At 38.7% G+C, this 24,498-nt stretch overlaps 2 protein-coding genes across 3 annotated transcripts; both read left to right on the top strand.

The window, feature by feature from the left end:
* The first annotated feature begins 41 nt into the window (after nt 1-41).
* LOC123695056 (4-coumarate--CoA ligase 1-like) lies at nt 42-11,147 on the top strand. 2 transcript variants are annotated; one of them, XM_045640752.1, is made up of 10 exons: nt 42-262; nt 590-797; nt 5,152-5,467; nt 6,563-6,722; nt 6,966-7,108; nt 7,499-7,631; nt 8,003-8,224; nt 8,333-8,503; nt 8,885-9,090; nt 11,128-11,147. In XM_045640752.1, exons 1-9 carry the CDS (start codon nt 146-148, stop codon nt 8,993-8,995), a joined length of 1,581 nt encoding a protein of 526 aa, XP_045496708.1. In that variant the 5' UTR covers nt 42-145; the 3' UTR covers nt 8,996-9,090; nt 11,128-11,147. The 2 variants fall into 2 exon arrangements, with proteins under 2 accessions (XP_045496708.1, XP_045496709.1); XM_045640753.1 differs by having other exon boundaries at nt 150-262; nt 576-797.
* A 2,259-nt stretch (nt 11,148-13,406) lies between these two features.
* On the top strand, nt 13,407-15,608 carry LOC123695202. The gene has a single exon (XM_045640968.1). It carries the CDS (start codon nt 13,407-13,409, stop codon nt 15,606-15,608), a length of 2,202 nt encoding a protein of 733 aa, XP_045496924.1.
* The last annotated feature ends 8,890 nt before the right edge of the window (nt 15,609-24,498 follow it).

Genomic DNA, 24,498 nt, shown 5'->3' on the forward strand with positions numbered 1-24,498 from the left:
AGTGGGAAATGTCAGAACAACAAATCAGTGTTATCGCAGTATCAACTTATATTGCACGTGTGTGTCACAAACCGAACCGTGAGTAGTCGTCACTACACGTCTTTTATAAAATAAAACCGGAGCATGTTATTCAGCAATTGCGACAATGTCTTCAAGTGATTTGTATGTGTATGGTGATCGGAATATACAAGTTCCAGCGCATTTACACTTTGGCAAATATTTGCTAGATCGTCTGAGAAATGTAAAGGACACCGATGCATTGGTTTGTATAATATATACTTTTGTTATATACACAAGTACATTTCCCAAAATTAATTAGTTTTTGTAAAGGATGTCAATTTAATTGGAACACCCTGAACATAATAGTAGATATTATCTACGGTATTTTTTTTTAAATTACCTTTCTTACTTCTTATCTAACTTGACTACCCATAGGTAATTAATTTGTTGTACCTGTAAATACTCATTTTATTTTAGACTTAATATGATCGTTTTACGAACCAAAGTATTTTTTTATTTATCCTTAAAAAAATATCCATTGTACGAATTTGAATTTATAATATGAATATGCTAAGATCTTCCTTAATAGATAAATGCGGACAGCGGAGAACGGATTACATACAAGGAGCTCACACAACGTGCCGTGAACCTGGCGAGCGAGCTGATGAAGTTAGGGGTCAGGAGAGGGGACATTGTCGCACTGGGCACAGAAAAGCGCAACGAAATTGCTCCGACTGTGCTGGCTGTACTATTGACGGGGGCTGCTTATACTGCTTATGATGTACAGATTGGCAAATGTAAGATGCTTTTTTAGTACTATTAACTACGCCTATTTATTGCTATGCTTTTTTACACTATAGAAATAGCTTCAATAAGAACGTGTTACGAGTTTTCGTGACGCACAAAAGTACAAATCTATCCTCTTTATAATATTAACGCAGACTTAATAACTGCAGATATTCTGCTTTTAAATTTATAGTACGGGAGCTAGCAACGTTTAAAAAAAAGTCATTTTAGTATAGTTGGGTTTTTGATATACTGTTTCTCTTGCTATTTCGGTTAGAGTCCGGGCTGTCTGGCTGGCCGCAGTGGTTGCGTTTATTAGTGCGCATCTTATCTGCACAGGAAAATATCCCTAATTTAAAGTCATTTTTTAACGCGTAATTTTTAATCTTTTGCCTTTAGATAGATCCATCAGACATAATTTTTTTATTGCAAGACGTTCTTTTCGTTGTAAAATAGGTGCCATACGCAATTTTTATTTCAAAATAACTAAAATGTCATCGAAATAAGTGAAATTACATCAACATGAGTCCGCTTAAAAGGTAAGTAATAACTTTATTATATTATATTATTTATATTATATTATCCTTTTTTAATACTTATATTGAATAATTAGTAAACTAATATTTTTAATAGATGGTTTCATATTTATTACACTTTTGGGTATAAATATGAATTTGATGATATTTGTATTTTCTAGTGTTTGATTTTACGCGAGTATTATACATTTTGAAATTAAAGACTTGGGAAAATAATACAATGAATAAATCGCGTTTAAAATCCGTTAAAAAGTCTTTTATTTCTTGATGATATTTGGTTTTTATCAAGTTTACATTAACGTCCTATTTGAGGATCGTTGGGAAAAGGAGGCGATATGGTAGATTGTTGCAAAAAAACTGTAAATAGTAAAATGAATATTATATATAGTATAAGTAACACAGTGATTACTTATCCTTCACTGGGACTCATGTTGATGGAATTTCACTTATTTCGATGATATTTTCATTATTTTGAAATAAAAATTGCGTCTGGCACCTATAATTTAACAACGAAAAACACGTCTTGCAATAAAAAATGTATGTCTAATGGATCTATCTAAAGGCAAACGATTAAAAATTACGCGTTAAAAAATGACTTTAAATTAAGGATATTTTCCTGTGCAGATAAGATGCGCACTAATAAACGCAACTACTGCAGCCAGCCAGACAGCCCGGACTCTAACCGAAATAGCAAGAGGAACAGCATATCAAAGAACCAACTATACTAAAATGCTCACTTGTCAACGTTGCTACCTCCTAGAATATTATATTCTGCTAATTCTGAATAACGGGATAGGTACATAGATGTGAAATAAATACGTTACTTGTGATTGATTAAATAAACATGAACGCTATTATTATAAAACCTTAATATTTTCTTACAATAGGTACCTTCAAGATGCTTACAATAAAACAATGCTCTGAAGTGGTTTTCATAATTTTCAGAAATTATAATACAAGAGCAATGTTATAATATTATTATGAAAAAAAAATATATATTATATTTAATTTTTTATTTTATTAGTTAGTTACATAAAAAAATTCCAACCATATTATTTTGGTATTTTTTATTAGATACATAATATTATTATGATTTAAGAGTCATCCTTCCATTTAATGTAGAGATATTGACATTCAGATATTATTATAATGCTTCGAAAGTAATTTTAATTACTTTGTGTTCATTCAAATAAGTATTTATTCTTCATATCACACAATACTATAAACACAACTATAAACAATTCTATATTTAGTAACTAAACATGTAGATCTGATTATTTTTATTTTTATTTATTACTCTTTAACAAAACTATACATGGGAAACTTATTGCTAACTTATACAAAACAAAACAAGAAAAGTATAGTTTATTAGGCGGCCTTATCACTTAGAAGTGATCTCTTCCAGGCAACCTGGGCAAAAGGTAACAAGCTTACTGAAATTACGATGGTAGGTAGAAAAAAAGGCAAGTAACAAAAAACAAAACAAGATAAATAAATAAATAATAATAATTAAAATAGATATACATATAGATAGATATATAATAAAAATACCTACATAATATAGATAAATATACTACACTCGAATATATACAATTAATTCAATAATAATATATACAATTTATACATATACTTATATGACTATAAATTAAATACATGATACATATTATTAAATACATACATGCTACATAAAACAAATATAAAATACTACAAATACATGCTGTGTATAGTTAATAATATATAAATACATAGTTAATGTGCCGAGTTGAAAGCAGTAGTGAGAAAGTGTCGTCGCAATAGGTTTTTAAATGAAGATATATTTTTAGCTTGTCTAATAGGTAGTGGCAAAGAATTCCAAAGATTGACAGCAGTGGCAACAAACGATTTAGCGAGGAAGTGAGTACGTCGAACAGGAACACTCAAGGTGAGTCTATCAGCCGAGCGAAGAGAATAGTTTTCATTGTGCAGGAAGGAAAAATTGTTTTTGAGATAAATAGGAGCAGAAGGATCAAAAAGGATACGGAACAGTAATTGCAACAAATGAAGATTCCGGCGAAAACGGATGGGGAGCCACTTGAGCTGTTTTCTGTAGATAGAAACGTGATCGTATTTCCGAAGGCCGAAAATAAACCTAATACAAAAATTTTGGAGTCGCTCAAGTTTATCAGTTAGCTCTACTGATAAATCAGGAAAACATGCATCAGCGTAATCAAGAATAGGAAGTAGAAGGGATTGTGCTAGCATAATTTTAGTGGGAATGGGCAAAAAGTTACGAAGCCTTCGGAGCGTAGCGGAAGCGGCATAAATCCTACGGCTCAATTCCTGGATATGATTAGACCAGGATAACGTTTGATCAAACAGAACACCTAAGTTTTTGACTACCTTTTGGTAAGGCAAGACTACGCCACCGATTTTGACGCTAGGCAAAATACCCCAGTCGATTTCAGAAATAAGATAAGGACTACCGATTATGATGACATTGCTTTTAGAAGGATTTAGTTTTAGACCAAAATCATCGCACCAACTAAGTATAGAAGCTAATTCATTATTACAAAAATCTATTGCTTTAGGTAAGTCAGCGATAGTAGACTGGGTATAAATCTGTAAATCATCTGCATATATATGGTACAGAGCCGTCAATCGGGAACATAAGGAATTGATAAAAATGGAGAAGAGGAGAGGAGACAGGACACCGCCTTGCGGAACACCAGCAGAGACTGCGCACCAAGACGAGTGCTTAGAACCTATCATGATACGCTGCCTCCGACCGGTAAGGTAGGAACGAAACCAGTCAGTTACTGAAGGAGATATGTTAATTAAACGCAGCAAACCCAACAGTATGTCGAAGTCGACGGTGGTAAAGGCATTGCTGAAATCCAGCAGAGCCAGTACTGTGAGCTTCTTATTGTCAATACCAGCACGAATGTCGTCAGTAACCTTGATAAGAGCTGTAGTCGTACTATGACCAGGACGGAAACCAGATTGGAAATCACTAAGGATATTGTGTGTATTAAGGAAAGAAGTGAGTTGGTTATGAAGAAGACGTTCAAGGACTTTGGAGAGGAAAGGTAGTATAGAGATGGGACGGTAATCAGAAAAGGAATTAGGATTAGATTTTTTAGGCATTGGAATAACTTGTGCATCTCTCCAAACACTTGGGAAGACGCTAGTGGAAATGGAGGTGTTGAATATGTGAGTGATGATGGGTACAATGAGGTCAAGGATAGGAATGATCATATTACGGCTAACAAGGTCACAGCCAACTGCGTTTGATGATATTGACAATATCGCCTTATTAACATTCCGTTCAGTAACAAGGCTGAAAAGGAAAGCAGGATAGTCAGGAGTAGGGAGCGAGGAGAGTCTGGCAAGAGTTCGGTTTTTCTTACTGGTTTCAAGAGAAGGAGACGATGTAAAGTGCCCATTTAGCTGTTCAATGTCGAGATTGTTAGGAGAGTTATATTATTTACGAATAATATAAAGGTACTTAGTTCATGCAACACAACTACACACACATACAACTTACAAGGCTTAAACACCAACATGCAAACACGTATCTAGATTAAAAAATATATGTATTTTTATTTTTCATTAATGATTACTTTCTTTCTTGTTGGAATTTCCTCCAATGGAAACTCCAAATCCAATACACTCTATGGAAAAGGGCGCGACTTTTGACATACAGATTTTTACCTAATTTTCTACATTGCTACAAAACGTAAAAAAATGTAATTAATTTTAATTTTGTTTGAATCTCGTACGACAACATATTCCTATATATTATTAATATTGTTATTCAGAGATAATTTTTGTTTAATTGCTTTATTTTCAGCCTCATTGAAACACAAGTTGTCAGTTGCTCGTCCAAATTATTTTATACATTCCAAACTATTTTGGGAGAGATACAACGATGTTTTATTAACATCTGATAACATTGAAAACTGGATGACTTTCGACGATGGATTACAAAATGCTTCTTGTATAGAAACGCTTATGAATAGTCATGTTGATATTGAATACTTTGAACCTACTGACGTAAAAGGACAGACTGATGTAGCGTTAATATTGTACTCCTCGGGAACTACGGGACTACCGAAAGGAGTGCGTTTGACGCATTTAAACTGTATTCTAAACAGTACGCCTTACAAGTAAGTTAAATCATATTTTGATAGTTCGACAATTCGACAATAATATTATGATGTTAAAATGGCATTAAAAGTTCGTCATCATCTTCTGATTACTGCTGGGACACGGACAACCTATGACGGATAGGCCATAATCCACCACCTTGTCCACCACACTGGCCAAGTACGGGTTGGCAGATGACATATTATGTCGTACTGTGATGGACTTTCTTGTGTACTTTTGATTCTTCGACATTTAAAATTGGAATAAAATTATAAATAAAAATAACTGCGTTAAAAACAACCGACTTCAAAAACGGAAAAGTAAGAAATAAAAAAGATTTGATATTATTAATTACTACATATTATTTTTATGTGCTATTTACTAAAAAGGTTTGATGTCGGTGCATGGGCTTAATACTAAGTGCTTAGTGTTTGGCACCGACTTCAAACCTATTTAATAAATAGCACATAAAAATAATATGTAGTAATTAATAATATCAAATCTTTTTTATTTCTTACTTTTCCGTTTTTGAAGTCGGTTGTTTTTAACGCAGTTATTTTTATTTAATACTTTTTAGTGTATTTTTCAACACGAATCAAACGAGCCCAAACTCGATAAAGTTGAGTCAATATATTACTGAGTTCCTATAGCCACCTTCCGATTCCATCATCAGATCAGCTCCATGTCATGATAATGTTTCATCGCTATCCAATTTACATTCGTATACAAAATTTCAGCTCAATCGGTTACCGGGAAGTGAATCAAAGTTACTTGCTACATTGAAATTAAGTCATCGAGTACAGACAAAAATGCTCATAAAATAAAAACTACTAGGCCTAGCCGAATAAAATTTTTATGGGACCAATTCGACACCATCCCGCATCGAACAAAAAAAGAATCACGTAAATCGGTTCAGAAACCTCGGAGTAATCGGTGTACATACATAAAAAAAAAAAAAAAAAAAAAAAATATACCGGCCGAATTGATAACCTCCTCCTTTTTTTTGAAGTCGGTTAAAAATAACGACTTACAAAGTTATAATGAAACATGGATAGGTATATACAGAAATTTATAAAAGTATGATCAATATTTTAATTCAATTATTTACTTTCAAGCCTGGATTATGGAACGATGCAGAGATTCTACACTTGTGGGGAATGGTACCACAATTACGATACTTTCTCAATGTACAAATATATAAGTCTCGGAAAAACTATTGTGTATCTCACAAATATCAAACCCGAAAATTTGGTGAAATGTATAAAACAATATAAGGTAAACATTTAATATATAACGAACCTAAGCGGTAAAAATGGTATATTTTATCAAAATCTACAATTTCCTTTGCGTGGAATATCGATGAAATTTTCGATGATGATGATATTTTTGATATTTGGTGAACAGATTCGTACAAATCATTTTGAATAAACCATTCTATTTGGATTTTTATTTTCTAAAAATACTTAAATGAAATTTCTTGGAATAAAAAAGTAAATCATCACTAACTTTTTATTTCAGATTGATATGGCAATGATATTGCCAATCCTTATTTATGGATTGTGTAAAGTTGACGATACAGACTATCATTTGGAATCTTTGAAACTAATTTATAGCCGATCAGCACCTCTACATTATAGAACCATCGAAAATGTCAAACAAAGGTTCAATTTTCATTACACATACTTATTACGTAATTCATTATTTAATTCATATATATGTTTAAGAGTACTTATGAAGCATCTCAGTACTTACATGTGCTTCTATTCCTTTCCTTAATAATTGTATTATTTAGAACTTACATTGTATTGTTATAATAAATGTTCTGTAATTCACTTAAAACAAATGAATTTAATTTCTACCCAACTTAATATTTTTTTTTAATCATTACTATTAAGCTGATATAGCATCGATACCTTGGACAGGAAAATATATTGGAAAATATAACCAATCAATACCAATAATTATAATTCAATTTAAATGATCGATAGATTTTTAAGAAATAGAATAGAGCAACTGTTAATATTATTTTTGTATTATTTTCGACGAAACAGATTCCCAAACTTGCAAGAAGTATTCCAAGGTTATGGAATGACGGAATGCGGGGAGCTAACTTCAGAAAATTGGGGCACAAAAGGACCAAAGCCTGGCAGTGTCGGTATGGCTTCACCTGGGATTGTTTTAAAGGTAACGATTTCCTTTTCGCTTACTTACTTTTTTAATTTTTTTTAGCGTTCTTTTAGATAAAATAAATACTACTTATGTAACTATTTTACTTGTAACCTGTCTTATCTATACTAATATTATTATAAAGCTGAAGTTTGTTTGTTTGTTTGAACGCACTAATCTCAGGAACTACTGGTCCGATTTTAAAAATTCTTTCGGTGTTAGATAGCCCGTTTATCGAGGAAGAATATATCATCACCATAAGACCAACAGGAGCGGAGCAATGCGGGTGAAATCGCGGGGCACACCTAGTAAAATATATTTTCTTTTATATCATAAGATGTGATAAGACATAAAGGAATTCATATTGATTAATATTTATAATACAACAGGTTACAGATCCCAATACTGGAAGGACACTTGGCCCAAATGAAAGGGGTGAAATACGCGCCAAAGGTCCCGTACTTATGAAAGGCTACATCGGAATCGACCCTTCCACGTACTTGGATGAGGATGGCTTCCTTAAAACTGGCGATCTGGGATACTATGATGACGACAGATACTTTTATATCGTTGATAGAATAAAAGAAATTCTATGTTACGATGGTGACCAGGTATAATTTTTTTTCCTCCAATATTTTTCTAGTTTTTCTAAAGTCAGTTAAAATCTTGTATGTCATAATATTCGAGTCAATTTTCAATTTCTCTTATTTAATTTACAGGTCCCGCCGTTAGAATTAGAAACAATACTACAGTTGCACCCAGATGTACTTGAAGTTGGTGTTGTCGGTAAACACAGTGAAGAGCATGGTGATATACCTACAGCATTTGTCGTAACAGTGCCTGGCTCTAAAGTCACTGAACAGGAATTGATCAATTATGTGGCTGGTGAGGTAGGCATCAATATAATAATTAGGTTAATATTCATAACACCATTGAGTTTCGATTATAAAGCGATGTGACGTTAACGCTGAATTGGTTTTACGAGTATATATGTATATATCAATGCAATATATGGATTGATACATAACTAATTGATAAATGATATTATACATACATAGTTTAACGGCTTCTTAATCAATAATACGTAAGCAACGGTGAGAGATATTGCTGATTATAACATTTTAAAGTTCAAAGCTCATATACAAATATAGATACAATACATTAAAGATTCATAGTAAGTATTTGCTTATTTGAGTTTTAAAAGAGTTGAAGATTCCTGTGTAGGTATGTAACTTTTAACACGTATGTTAGCAGAATTCATATTATTCAAGGTTCCGCCATTTATGCAACTGGCGGGTGGGGTGAAATTCATCACAAAACTGCCAAGAAATCCCCGGGGGAAAATTCTACGCCGTGAATTAAGGGAAATACTGAACAATTGAAGGAAATTAGTTTTTTTCCTTGATTCATATACGCGACATGAAACTCAGATTTTTCACTTACGGAATGCAAATGTTTTATTTGTCGCGATGGGATATACAGGGTGGCCCGTTTACAGTGGTCCAAAAATTTTTTTCAGCTTGAGAGCATCATGAGTAATCATTTAAAACAAACTTTAGTTAAGCGAAAACTTATGGTTTAGAAATTATAAATTTTTTTTTAAATAATCTGGAGTTTCAATGTTTTTGACACAAAACTACTCTGTTATGAAAACTACTCGACCGAATTGAATGAAATTTGGTATAAGTATAGCGCAATAACCTACCTATCGCGCTATAGGCTCATCTTGTGTAAATAATTACACTGCATTTTTTTATTTATCTTTTTCTGTAGTTTTTTGAATTTCTCGACAAAATGTCGATTTTTCGAAAAAATCCTGTGAAAAAAAAATGTACCACCAAGGTTTTGCTGGTACTGCTAAAAACTTCCTTAACATAAGGTTATTCTTTACACAAAAAATCATAGTTGTCCTTCGATTGTAACATCTTCAAAAACAATATCATGTGCATTAACACATGAAAATCGAAAAATTACGAAATTTACCATAATTCAATTTTAATCATTTGGAACGATCAATTTTTGATTAAAGATCCATTTATTGCCATAAAAGTCGTAATACAAATCAGTACTCACATGGCTATAAAAGTTAAAATGAATGAAATAAAATTTTAACCTGCCAGCCAAGATAACTTTACTTTATTCTAATGTCAATTTATTGAGTTTTTTTTTTGTTATTTAGTTTTTAGGTTTAAATCTTAATAAAAGGTTTGGAGAATCAATAAAACAACATAAATATTAATTAACATATTGTTTATTTTTTACAAAAGGTTTTCGAAATGCCGTCCGCCTTTCGCTAACATAATCTGCATCTGCGTAAGAAATTTCTTCGCAGCCTATTAAATGGCTGCCGGCTTTCTTTAATGGCTGTAATAGCCATTTGAATTTATGCCTATAAATAACCATAAATTCATTATACATAGGTACATATGTATGCCAATTTATGGTATTAAACCATTTATTACCGTAGGTTCATACCTATCCGGAGAGGAGGATCGGTCGCGGTGGCCAGCCTGTTCACCCGACTTGAACCCCGTTGATTTTTTCATTTGGGGATACATTAAGGAGATTGTGTACGCACGGGAGAGCACATCGGAGCAAGAATTGGAGGAAAATTCAAGTGGCTATAACAGCCATTAAAGAAAGCCGGCAGCCATTTAATAGGCTGCGAAGAAATTTCTTACGCAGATGCAGATTATGTTTAGCGAAAGGCGGACGGCATTTCGAAAACCTTTTGTAAAAAATAAACAATATGTTAATTAATATTTATGTTGTTTTATTGATTCTCCAAATCTTTTATTAAGATTTAAACCTAAAAACTAAATAACAAAAAAAACTCAATAAATTGACATTAGAATAAAGTAAAGTTATCTTGGCTGGCAGGTTAAAATTTTATTTCATTCATTTTAACTTTTATAGTCATATGAGTACTGATTTGTATTACGACTTTTATTGCAATAAATGGTTCTTTAATCAAAAATTGATCGTTCCAAATGATTAAAATTGAATTATGGTAAATTTCGTAATTTTTCGATTTTCATGTGTTAATGCACATGATATTGTTTTTGAAGATGTTACAATCGAAGGACAACTATGATTTTTTGTGTAAAGAATAACCTAATGTTAAGGAAGTTTTTAGCAGTACCAGCAAAACCTTGGTGGTACATTTTTTTTTCACAGGATTTTTTCGAAAAATCGACATTTTGCCGAGAAATTCAAAAAACTACAGAAAAAGATAAATAAAAAAATGCAGTGTAATTATTTACACAAGATGAGCCTATAGCGCGATAGGTAGGTTATTGCGCTATACCTATACCAAATTTCATTCAATTCGGTCGAGTAGTTTTCATAACAGAGTAGTTTTGTGTCAAAAACATTGAAACTCCGGATTATTTAAAAAAAAAATCATAATTTCTAAACCATAAGTTTTCGCTTAACTAAAGTTTGTTTTAAATGATTACTCATGATGCTCTCAAGCTGAAAAAAATTTTTGGACCACTGAAAACGGGCCACCCTGTATATGTCTACTTATGTAATGATAATTATTGTGAATTATATTTGTTTCAAAATAAATTTGTTGTTTTTAAAGACTTTTCTTTCATTATACCTACTACTTAGATCATTAAGTAAACCTACTATAGTCTCAACTAAGAAAGTTGTTCAATAAAAACGTAAACTTTAATTTTTTACGATAATTTCAAATGGATAAAAAAAATAAAGGTACATTTAGTATTAAACCGATAGATGTATCTCGCATGAATTACCTTTTTTATTACCATTTACTAACCAAATTGAATTTGACGATTAATACTAAATAGACATATTTAATTACCTTTTTAATAAATACTTGCTAGAATGACGAATTTGATATACAGATAAAAATTATAATGGCAAGTTTTCGTTTTCGTTTTTAATGCTTATCAAGACAAAAAAAAACATTAAATAATAAGACTTTTTATAAATTATTATTTATCTATGTATACTAGAGCCAAGGTAAAAATAAACGAGAATACAAAAGCTACACGATGTTTTTCAATTTAACTGCATATTATCCACATCGCCTCTGAACCAATCGTTGAAGAAAATTGGATTGTGCAAATCGAAAATTTACAACTTGTTATATTAGTATAGGATCTGTATTTATTTCAACACAACCAAGCCTTTTCGGAAACTTCCTCAAATTATTTTCACCATGATCAACCAAGTATTGTAATACATAAATTGTGACATAAAAAATGTGTCATGTTAACAACGTAAGTATCTGGACATGCACAACCAATTTACACTGTAAATTGGTTGTTTATTCAAAATATTATTATTGTTAAAAACATTTACTACTCGTACTCACTTACCCTTTCATTCATCGTTAGAAAATGTCTCGTTTTCAATAGCCATATATTTTATTTATAAATTGAATACATTTCCGAAGTTAAAAGTTACTGTAAGGTTAAGAAATTGCAGACAGGGATGAAGGATGAGGTACAAAGGAACTTAAGACTGGTGGTAGCGTTGATATGGCTGCCCACATTATTATTTTAAAAAGTGAGTTTTTTTTCATAATTATATACATAATTCTCTCTAGGATCTAAGTAAATATCTAGCTAGCTCTATCTAGCTAGCTCCTTATGTTTAATGACTTTAATTATCATTGAAGAAATTTTCCAATCGGTTAATTATTTTCAAATACCAAACATAATATCTGCCGAAGTTAACAACAAAAAAATAGTGTACGGATTTTTTTTTTCAAATTCAACGTACGTTTAAGTTATATACAATGTACATGTAAAACATATATACAGTTCTAATTTATGTAAGTGAACATACTTATTAAAAGTTATAGGTCATTGTCGAAATGAATTCATGTTCATTGTCTCATTACACAACAGTTCAACGATCTATCGTCCCATAAACAAATTTTGACTTGGAGCCAAAAAACACAAAAGGAAAAACTACATAGATTTATATGAATTTTGTTCATAACATTTCTGGATTTATTTCAATATATTTTTACTGTTTACATCATCTATCGTCATCGTCGGTCATTTACCTAAATAATGACATATTCTTAACGAGGCATAAAAAAAATCTTAAGATAGTGCAACTAAAAACGAATAGAGTCGTTCGACGTAATAAAGAGGGTGAAATCTGTATTAAGGGCCTTGGTCTTATGAAGGGCTATTTAGGGATTGATCCTTCTCAATATTTCAACGAAGAGGGCTTTCTCAAAACTGTAGATGGGGGTACGATGATACTGACAAATACTTCTCATTTGATTCGTCATTGATAGAATTAAGGAAAGCATATCGTATCCTTTATACGAAATAATGATACCTATTATTGTAGTTCTTTTTTATTCCAACTTTTAGTATACCACGTAGTTATAAAATATCCCGTAGAGGCTCCCTCTTAAAGTATGTATAAGGACTCCCTTATCTAATATTCTAACACTTAACTCACTCTTGATAGTCTCCGCAACGATAATAATTATGTAGGTACTAGTTACCTCCCGTGCGGAGTTTCTGGTCTTCCATCGGGCGCGTCCCCAGGTGGCGGATAGGGGCAGGCCCCCCAGATATGGGGGGTACCGGCTGCTCAGCCGGCGCGGACCAAAACCAGCGAGGAGGCCGGAGGGCTGCTAAATAATACTCCTAGGTGATGGTATGTGCGCAGCATCACCTAGTACTGGGGTTGGGGCCGATGAGGCCGCTGTGGAGCCGAAAGGGCCCAGCCCTAGGTAGCGGCTGGCGGGTGTAACCCGGCAGGCGTACTGCAAACTGGAGAGGAGAGGAGGAGATGATGGAGGCAAGTTCTAAAAATAAACTACCCCAGGAGGGTACCACCAAAAGTGGAGAATCCCTCCCTGAGTCTAACTCAGGCTGCCCCACGTATTCTGGGGGGGGCAAAAACTTGCGTAAAGACACTGAGGCGGTGGGTTCCCAGGCCTCCTCGGTGCCAAAAGCTACTGGACCAATCGATGACCTTGGCAAACGGACAATGGAAAATAACGTTTTGCAAAGCGATACTGATTTTGGGGTAGGGACGCGCGCTCAAATGGAGCGTGTGAGAACAAGGGGGAGGAAGGCTGGACCTAGTGGAATGTCTGCGGCAACGTCTGTAGACAGCCTCATGACGGTCCAGTCATACGAAGAGGACCGATTGTGGGCGAAGCGCAAGCGGTCTTCTGGAGCGAGCTGCTCGGGCTCCTCCACAGAGGGACGAACGCGCACGGCCAAGAAGAGTGCTAAGAGGGGCAAGGGACGCTCGTCAACATCGCGCACACCTGCGTCCTCTGCAAGGAAGGCTCTGGCGGAAATGGTTGCCGCAAGGAAAGCTCTTGGGCTCGTAGGCGGCAATCCCGAGTTCGAGACTGAGCGAGAGACCCAGGTCTCGAGAAGCTCTCAGGCCGCGGACGCAGAAGCCGGCAGCGGGCGGACCGAGGACGACGAATCAATCGTAGCCCTCCGGCGCCGCATTGAGGAGAATCTTGCGGTCATAGAGGCTAAATCCTCAAACCTGAAGGGGACGTCGAAACGGACCCTAAAGGATGCGTCGGAGGCGATCCAAGAGGCGGTTGCACTACTGGTACAGCGCACCGCCTCCGAAGAGACACGGCGGCTTCAGGCCGACAATACCAGGCTCCATGGGGAGATTGCGGCCCTACGCAAAGAGATGGCGGAAATGAAAGCTACGCTAGGGGCTGCACAACATACGCAGCAGCATCAGACGGACTCTGAACTGACCGCGAACATCATGCGGCAGGTCGGAGAAATGGTAAACGCCCGGCTCGATGTACTGGAGGAACGCCTACCTCCAGTAAGGCGCGTGAGGCCGCCACTGGCGGCGGATGATAGGACTGGAGGGATGGCGGTTAGCCAAGGGCTAACCGAGGACTTCCCTCAACTCCCGCCTCCAAAGGCAAAGAGGGCGCCTGCAAAGGCGAATAAAAATCAGGGGGAAAAGCGGGCTGTTGCACAGCCTGTGGGTACCGGTCCGGCCCCAAATCAAGGAAAAGGAGGAAAAAAGGCGGAGCAGCGTCCCGAAAAGGTTGCCCCGTCCACGTCTACCGCTCCCCAGCAGCAACCGCCCAAGCAAGGGTGGACTCTGGTGGAGAAGAAGAAGAAGAGGAAGAAAAGCAAGGCGGAGGCTAAAACACGAAGAAGGGCTCCTAAACTCCGCTCTCCCTCGTCCTCGGCTGTGGTCATAACCCTGCAGCCGGATGCGGAGGCGCGCGGGGTCACGTACGCCTCTGTAATGGCTGGGTCCCGGCAAAAGATCAACCTCACGGAGATCGGTGTCAGCGCCCTACGCTTCAAGCGTGCCGCGACTGGGGCCCGAATTTTGGAAATTCCGGGCACTACAAGTGCGAAGGAGGCGGACGCCCTTGCTACTAGACTGCGTGAGGTGTGGGACGAGGATACCATCAAGGTATCCAGACCAGTAAAGTGCGCGGAGGTGCGGGTCACTGGTCTTGATGATTCGGTGGCTGCCGAGGAAGTTGCAGCTGCAGTCTCCCGGGTGGGTGAGTGCCCCGCGGACCAAGTTAAGTGTAGTGGTCTGCGCGTGGGATCGAGAGGTTCCACCACAGCGTGGGTGAGCTGCCCAGTTGCTGCTGCAAAAAAGGTGGCGCAGGTTGGGCGCATCCTTGTTGGATGGATCTCCGCGGGGGTCTCGCTTGGTGTAGTGAAGCCACAACGCTGCTTCCGATGCCTGGAGGTGGGACACGTTAGGGCCATGTGCTCGTCGCCCGCAGACCGAAGCAACGTCTGTTACCGATGTGGCGAAAATGGGCACAAGGCTGCAGGGTGCTCTGCAGCTGCCGCTCATTGTGTTCTCTGCGCCGATGCAAAACTGCCCGCGGGACACCGGCTCGGGGGCCCGGCCTGCAAAGCCACGAAGCGGAAGAGAGGAGGCCAGAAGCGCGATGACCTGGTAGTCGCATCGCTTTCACGCCCTGCGCCATCTGAGGCGCCCGTGGTGGCAGAAGGAATGGAGACGTAGCGATGGCCCTCCGCTTTCTTCAAGCCAACATCAACCACTGCGCTAGAGCTCAGGATCTGATGCTCCAGAGTCTGTCGGAGTGGTTGATAGATGTGGCGGTGGTAGCTGAGCCATACTCGGTACCTCTCCGGGATAACTGGGTGGGGGACGTGGATGGCTTGGTGACGTTGGTGGCACAGGGTGGTGTGGTTATGGAACGAGTTGCCCGGCGGCGAGGTTGCGTCTCGGCCTCGATCAGAGGATACACGGTGGTTGGAGTATACTTCTCTCCCAACCGCGGACTGGACGAGTTCGAGCAGTTTCTGGCAGAGCTGGGGGAGCTGATTGAACTCGCCCGTCCACAGCCTATACTCCTGGCCGGAGATTTCAATGCCAAGTCAATGGCATGGGGGTCTCCGGTGAGGAATGCGCGGGGAGCGGTGTTACAGGACTGGGCGGTTGCGGCCGATCTCTCGGTTCTCAATCGTGGATCGGAATTAACGTGTGTGAGGCAAAGGGGTGGATCCATCGTTGACGTTACGTTTGCAAGTCCCCCCCTTGCACGGCGAATCGAAGATTGGAGGGTGGTTACCGATGTGGAGACGCTGTCGGACCATCGCTATATCCGCTTCAGCGTCTCTGCGCCCTCGATGGCCTCCAGTTGGTCTTCCCGGATTGATAGTCGTCCGCGCTGGGCACTTCGGAGTCTCGACAGGGAGCTTCTCATTGAGGCTGCCATAGTGCAGTCATGGTTGCCTGCGCCACAGGACGGTTCAGTCGAGGATGAAGCAGCATGGCTGGCAAACGCCATGGAGCAGGTTTGCGATGCGTCGATGCCCAGAGCCCGCTCAACTCCGCGCAGACGTCGGATGTACTGGTGGTCCGCCGAAATCGCCCAGCTGCGCACTTCCTGTGTGGCTGCGAGGCGGGCGTACACCAGACACCGTCGCCGGAGATGGCGCGATGAGGAGGAGGAAACGCGACTATATGCTGCTTATAGGGAATGCGTGACCGCTCTGCAGGAGGCAATCAGCAGCGCCAAGGACCGGGCCTGGGACGAGATGCTTGAGGGCCTAAACCGAGAACCATGGGGTCGGCCGTACAAGCGGGTAAGGCAGAAGCTTCGCCCGTGGGCCCCTCCCCTGTCTCAGTCCCTCGAGCCTCGTTTACTGCAACGGATTGTGGCAACCCTGTTCCCAGAGAGGGGAAGAAATGCCTTATCAACGGCGGCGACGCCCGAAGAACAGGAGGACCCTGCAGGTGTATCTGTTCCGGATGTCACCCGAGACGAAGTCGAGACCGCGGTGGGGCGACTCAAACAGAGGAACACTGCCCCAGGTCCAGACGGAATCCCTGGCCGAGCCTGGGTGCTGGCGATGGAGGCTCTCGGACCCCGAGTAGAGCGGCTATTTTCAGCTTGCCTTCGGCAGGGCCAATTTCCCCGCAGATGGAAGACGGGGAACTTGGTCCTGCTGAGGAAGGATGGGCGCCCGCAGAACTCACCCACTGCTTACAGGCCCATCGTACTGCTTGACGAGGTGAGCAAGCTTTTTGAGCGCGTTTTCGCAGCTCGCCTCGTCAACCATTTAGAGGGAATTGGTCCGGACTTAAGCAATAACCAATTTGGCTTTCGCCGAGGGAGGTCTACGCTTGATGCCATATCGCGTGTGAGGGCGACTGTGGAGAGTGCAACAGAGAACGGCGAGGTTGTTCTGGCGGTGTCCTTGGACATCGCCAATGCCTTCAACACCCTGCCGTGGGACAAGATCTTAGACGCTCTCCACTTTCACCGCGTTCCGAAATATATGATGCGCCTACTGCGATCATATCTTTCGGACAGGGCTGTGGCGTATCCTACTCGGGATGGGTGGAGTGAGAGGGAGGTGTCGTGCGGTGTTCCACAGGGTTCAGTCCTCGGACCTCTCTTGTGGAACATTGGATACGACTGGGTCCTGCGCGCCGCAAATCTCCCGGGTGTCGGCGTAACCTGTTACGCGGACGACACCCTGGTGACCGCGCGCGGTGCCTCGTATAGCGAGGCGGCTCTCCTGGCTGCTGCGGGGGTGGCGGACGTGGTGTGTCGCATTAGGAGGCTGGGTCTGGAGGTGGCGCTGGAGAAGTCAGAGGCCATCTTCTTTCCCGGCCATCGAAGGCTACATAGCGCCGGATCGGAGATCAGGGTCAGCGGGGTACCCATCAAGGTTGGTTCCACAATGCGGTACCTAGGCATTGTGCTGGACAGCAGGTGGAGGTTCGTGGAGCACTTCCGTCGCCTCGCCCCCCGACTTGTAGGGATGGCTGGGGCACTGGGAAGCTTGCTCCCGAACCTTAGGGGTGCCAGGGGTGGGTGTCGCCGTCTGTACACAGGCGTAATCCGCTCCATGGCCCTCTACGGGGCCCCCATCTGGGCAGACGCCCTAAGCGCCCGTAATAGACCATTCCTGCGGAGACCGCAGCGGGTCATGGCACTTAGGGTAGTGAGGGCGTACCGCACGGTCTCATTCGAGGCAGCGTGCGTGATGGCCGGGACGCCCCCGTGGGAACTGGACGCCGAGATGCTCGCGGACGTGTATCGCCGCGTCTCGGCGTCCAAGTCGCTTGGGTTCAACCCATCTTATGAAGAGGTTGAACAGTGGAGGGCTGAAGCTGTCGAACGGCGGTTCCGGGAGTGGGAACACCGGCTCGAAGAGCCCAGCGCTGGAGAGCGGACGGTCGCAGCGATTCGACCGGTGCTGCGAGAGTGGTGCGACAGGCGGCATGGGGCCATAACCTTCCGCCTTACACAGGTGCTGTCTGGGCACGGTTGCTTTGGGCGGTATCTGTGTAAAGTCGCGAGGAGGGAGCCCAGCATGGCTTGCCACTGGTGCGCCTGCTCGGAGGACACGGCAGATCATACACTTGCCGCGTGCCCCGCCTGGGCCGAGCCTCGTGCTCGCTTGGTCGCCGTCGTCGGGTCGGATCTCTCTCTGCCCTCCATTGTTCGCGCAATGGTGGGCAGCGACAGATCCTGGCGCGCGGTGATCACGTTCTCCGAGGATGTGATCTCGCGGAAAGAGGAGGCGGAGCGGGTTCGCGAGAGGGATCCTCACGCGGACCCGATCCGGCGCCGACGTCCTATTGGGCGTCGTCGTCGCGTTGCTGCTGATTTACGCGGCCGCAACCAGCCTCCCTAACGAGGGGCGCCGGGCGATGGAGCGGGGATTTAGTCCATCGTCCGGTGAGATGAGGCGGCGCGAGACGTGTTCCGCTCACGCCGCCCCATGAGGTCAGAGCTGGCGGGCTCATAGTTTGTGTTGGCCTGGAGTCGGGCGGCTGCTGATGGGGTCACGGACGAATTCTACTTATACCCGTGGCCCCGTCGTTGATGTGGCTTGACGGAACACAGTGGGGTTTTGGTCGGTAGGAATCCGACATAACCCACGGCCCTTTCCCCGGACGCCGTGGGTATCTATGCAAGATTTCCCCACTTAAAAAAAAAAAAAAAAAAAAGGTACTAGTTACCTAAAAAAGGTCAAGTTCGGTTGTTTTACTAATATTAACGAGTAGAAATGCATTCAATGTAAAAAAAAAAATTGCCAATCATATTTCACTTTTAACTAACTTTTTTACTCCATAATATTATACATGTATAGAAATTAATTAGTAAATAATATATTCAGACGACATTGTAGTGTTCTCTCTAATACATATTTTATTGATAAATCTTCACAGGTTTGTGTGACCGGCATAGCGATCCTTTCTTATGTATCCATCGGAAATCTAAATTAGTATGGTTGGGTTACTAAGGTAACAGTCGTTAGTAGTATATGGTAAGATTATAATATAATCGTCATGGCCATTTTTTTACCTAAAGAATTAAATGTCTTTACTTCCACTTGATAGATAATTTTTATTTCTGTTATTAGTCTGATGCTGGTTCCAAATAAATGTAAGAAGTCACAACTTTTGAAGAATTCTTATATATTTTATTTCAGTGACATTAATCCAATAATGGATCTGAATGTTTAAATAGATGTTTGTTTGCGTTCTTATATTTTCTAGAATCACTATTGTCAGGAACGTAGAATATATTGAAATCACTACCTTGTTATACTTAGTTATATATATTTTCTGTCATAACTCATAATACTGAATTTTTAGACGGAATATTTTGAAGACATGAGACTTAAAGGTGGTGTAATATTAATATCGAAAACGGAAAGGAACTCCCGGAGAAAACTTTATCGTCACGAATTAAGGGAACCGTTGACTCAAAAGAGTTGTAATCTGGGGAATTTAACACCATGTTTAAACTAAACTTGAATTACTCCTTTGCTTAAAATACCCTAAAGTAATTTAATTGCTTTAGTATGATGTTGCGCTGTGTTCTGTCTTAAATTTACGAGAGGTAACAAACCTACTTTACTTATATTATAGCGTTAACTATATTATATACACTATAATTTCTTAGTAACATTGAATATTTCAGGTGAAAATATGAAAGGGGATTGATACATTTTTAATAATACGTATCTCACTACCAGTTTTTTATTATTAATTTTACAGCTCTCTGAAGTATTTTCACGTTTCATACCTATTTCAATATCATTGCAATCGAACCGTTGACTCTTCAAATAAATCCTATCTATTTGTTATGCTCTAACAAACAAAAAACAAAAATTATAAAAATAGCCCTTCGTTTTATTATAGTTTCAATGGAACTTAAATGAATACACTTTTAAAAGATTTATAATCGTTCACAAATTATTTATAAAAGCATTGTACATTTCAGCTTTAAAATATGAAATTTAAGCTGTTACTGATACAGCCAGCATATTATTTTTATCCGATCAAAACTATTCTAGGAACGTTATACAGGGTGTCTCAAAAGAAAGTATATATTTTGTGGATGAATAAAAAAAAAAGTAAGCGGTGTATTGAAAAAATGTTTATTAATTATTAAAGTGGGATAATATGGGAATTTATTTCTTAAAATAATATCGTCCAAATGCAGTCCATTGCGTTCACGGCACTCATTTAATCGAACACTAAAATTATTTATGACAGCTCGGCAGGTAGACACAGTGATGGCTGCCATTTCGTGTCGGATATTTTCTTTTAAATGCACTAGAGAAGTTGGTTTTTTGGCATACACTTAGATTTAAGATACCCCCACCAGAAAAAGTCCATGGGAGTTAAATCAGTGCTGCGTGGAGGCCAATTTATATCACCTCTCCTAGACGTCGATTTTCCCGGAAAAATTTCATGAATTCGAGGTAAAGACATATTGGATGTGTGTGATGTAGCTCCGTCTTGCTGCAACCATGTTCTCTGGTTATAGCCAGGAAATCTGGTTATAGTTTTGCAGTGCAGGCACTAAAAACTCGTCTACCATCGCTCTGAATTTAGTGTAACTGCACGCATTTAAAAGAAAATATCCAGCACGAAATGGCAGCCATCACTGTGTCTACCTGCCGAGCTGTCATAAATACTGTAATTTTACTGTTCGATTAAATGAGTGCCGTGAACGCAATGGACTGCATTTGGACGATATTATTTTTAAGAAATAAATTCCCATATTATGCACTTTAATAATTAATAAACATTTTTTCAATACACCGCTTACTCTTTTTTTTTATTCATCCACAAAATATAAACTTTCTTTTGAGACACCCTGTATTATTATCTTGCAACTGCTTTAAAAAGTTATTTGGAATGGTCCAGAATGTTCCATTTTGATGAATACTTGAACGCAACATAATGACGTTGAAATTTAGGAAGACGAAGTGAATCGCACACCTACAATATTCTTATATTGTTTTATTTTAGAGAAGGACGGATATCTTTGTCAATTTAGAATCATAGAATTATACCTTCTTCTGCGAAAACTTTCTTTGTTCAATTTTCTTATTAAGTAAGGCATACAATTTAAAAAATGTCTAGTTAGTCTAGTTTGTTAACTCACAAATAAATATGAAATAAATACTGAGTAAATAAATAATGGCTTAAAGCAATTTACTTAACGAGCTTCAAAGAACTATATTAAGTAATAAGAAGTTCGTCTGGAATCTTTAATTATTAAAATTTTTAAGCAATTTTCATTTAAGATTACTTATCTTCTGTTCACTTTTAATTGAGATACATAGCCATATCTTTATACAATAATACAGTTACATAACTGGATACATATTTGGAGTCGTCCATAGATCGCAATCACCATTTAGCAGAACGTTTGCTCATAACAAACAAAAAAACATTACCTTTTCATCAATTGGGAAGTCGGGAACCTTTGAAATCTGCAAGTATTTCTTCGCATTGAGTTTAACTTTAAATATAAAAAAAAAATATTTTAAATTAATCAGTGATTCACTAAATATCTAATAACTAATCTAGGACCGTGACCTCTTAAAGGCTGTTCTTGTGTATTTGGCTAAAAGCCAGGCGCTTCCAGACCGGATAGAATGAATAGAGCTTTCATATTTTGATCGATATACACACTCCTCGACTACTATTATTAATATATGAAATCTAAGTCATTTATAGAGGTACTTTGAGATATGAAAAGATATTGGATTTGAATCGTTTTCCAGCTATATAGAGAAGAGATTGCAAATTTTATTCATAAATAAATATATTATAGAATGAATAATTAACAACATGCCTACGTCTAAGCTAATAAATATGATCCAGACTTTCTAAAACAAGCTACAATTAAGCAACAATTAAGTTTAGAGTTACTAGTTACTTGCTACTTCATTGTTGTGCTGAAAACATAGACATGTAAATTAAGGATTTATTTATATAGATACTTTGAATAATAATTAATTAGGAATAGAATAAAAACGGAACATGGAACTATTTGGCAACTAATATCCTAGATATTTAAAAGAGACACTCAGTTCAGAAAGGAGGTTTATTACAGCATTAAGCAGAGGTTCAACGAACTATCGCTCTAGAGAACAAGATTTGAATTGGAGCCAACTAACAAAACAATATGAAAAACACGGATATACGAAAAATTATCATAATAAGTGCTTTACATTACATGCTTATTTATACAATACGTCATGATCGTCATCAGATAATAAGATTTATAAAATACTAGTGGCCCGCCCCGGCTTCGCCTGTGGTACATATTTCGCAATAAAAGGTGTTCTTTCTCGGGTATCAAAATATCTCCATACCAAATTTCATGCAAATTGGTTCAGTAGTTTAGGCGTGATTGTGTAACAGACAGACAGACAGAGTTACTTTCGCATTTATAATATTGGTATGGATTAGAAACCTACTATTTAATTTACTTTGTGACCCACATTAATAAATATAACACTTTACACTTAAGTAGTAGATATATCGCATATATTTCTCAGAACTACAAGGAAAACAAAATAATAAAATTCATCAAATCTTTGTAAACAAGTATTACTGTGTAACTTACGAGACTAACGGCCAAGCCACATATTATTTTGACTAAGGTGTAGAGTTTGTGAAGTTAGGCCTTGTAGAGTTAGGGCGTGTAGTGTTAGAAGCTTCGCTCTACATGAGATCTGATAACTTTTTGACAGTGCGAGTCATATGGGCTCGTCTTGGCAACATTTTACATGAAAATGTTTTTGGTGGGATTTCATTTCTTTTTGTAAGTTGTTTTTAACAAAATTTTATAAGTATGTCGATTAAAGTTTTAATTTTTTTTTAACAAGGAGTACCTATACATATATATATCTAGGGGAACCAAGTTTTAGATTATTAGATTATGGTTAGGGAGCCAGGTGCAAATTTGGTTAATTATTTCCTCTCAAGAGATAATTCGTCAGACGCATCAGAGTATAGTATTATAAAGCCTCGTGAACGTCAGCTGGCGCTAGGTTGGGGGGTGAGCGGTTGTAGCCTCCCACGCACGTAGTAAAAAAAATACATTCATTCATTTCCTCTCAGCTAAAAATTTGTCAAATTGTAGCTAACCCAATATCTCAACGAAAAAAAATAATCAGCTGGTTACAACATGGTGTATTATACGTCAGCTGGTGTCTCGAACATGAAAAAAATAAAATTATTTTCCGTGATTTCCTCTCAAACAAAAATTTACCTGATGATAGCTTATATGTAACTGTGGATATATATATAGGTCAGCTGGCTGTATGTTGGTGGAAAAGCCGTCAGCTGGTACTTTGAAAGATACGACATAGGAGTTAGACAGAAGTATCTATTGCCAATTTATATGCATCAACTGACTAGGTTTTCCTCGAATTATTGCTAGCTGATTTTTTTTATTTATCGCATCAGTATATTAACAATCAACTCACAAATTTTCATCTGAGATGAAATGACGTATCTTTAATTATTATCGTTATTTTTAAAAATTCAAGCAACACACGCTAGCATAATATAGACAGTAATAAGGTACTTGGTGGTGGTTAGTTGTGCGCATGATCGGGGTACTACGTACATTCAGCCACATCGGTAAACATGTTTTTACAAATATTATAAACTGCATTTAAAAATAACTATCATAATATCATCAAATTCACATAACTACCTAAAAGTGTAACAAATATGAAATAACCCGCTAAAAACATTAGTTAACTATATATTAAAAAAATAATAGTATAATATATAATTAATAAAGTTATTACTTATCTTTTGAGGGGACTTATGTTGATGGAATTACACGTATCTCGATGATTTTGTTAATGTCTCATTATATTCGAGACACCAGCTGACGTATAATACACCATGCTGTAACCAGCTGATTATTATTTTTCGTTGAGATATTGGGTTAGCTACAATTTGACAAATTTTTAGCTGAGAGGAAATGAATGAATATACTTTTTTTTCTTACGTGCGTGGGAGGCTACAACCGCTCACCCCCCCAACCGAGCTCCAGCTGACGTTCACGAGGCTTCATAATACTATACTTTGATGCATTTTACTA

The sequence above is a fragment of the Colias croceus genome, chromosome 10, assembly GCF_905220415.1.
Source record: "Colias croceus chromosome 10, ilColCroc2.1".
In the NCBI taxonomy this organism is placed as follows: Eukaryota; Metazoa; Arthropoda; class Insecta; order Lepidoptera; family Pieridae; genus Colias; species Colias croceus.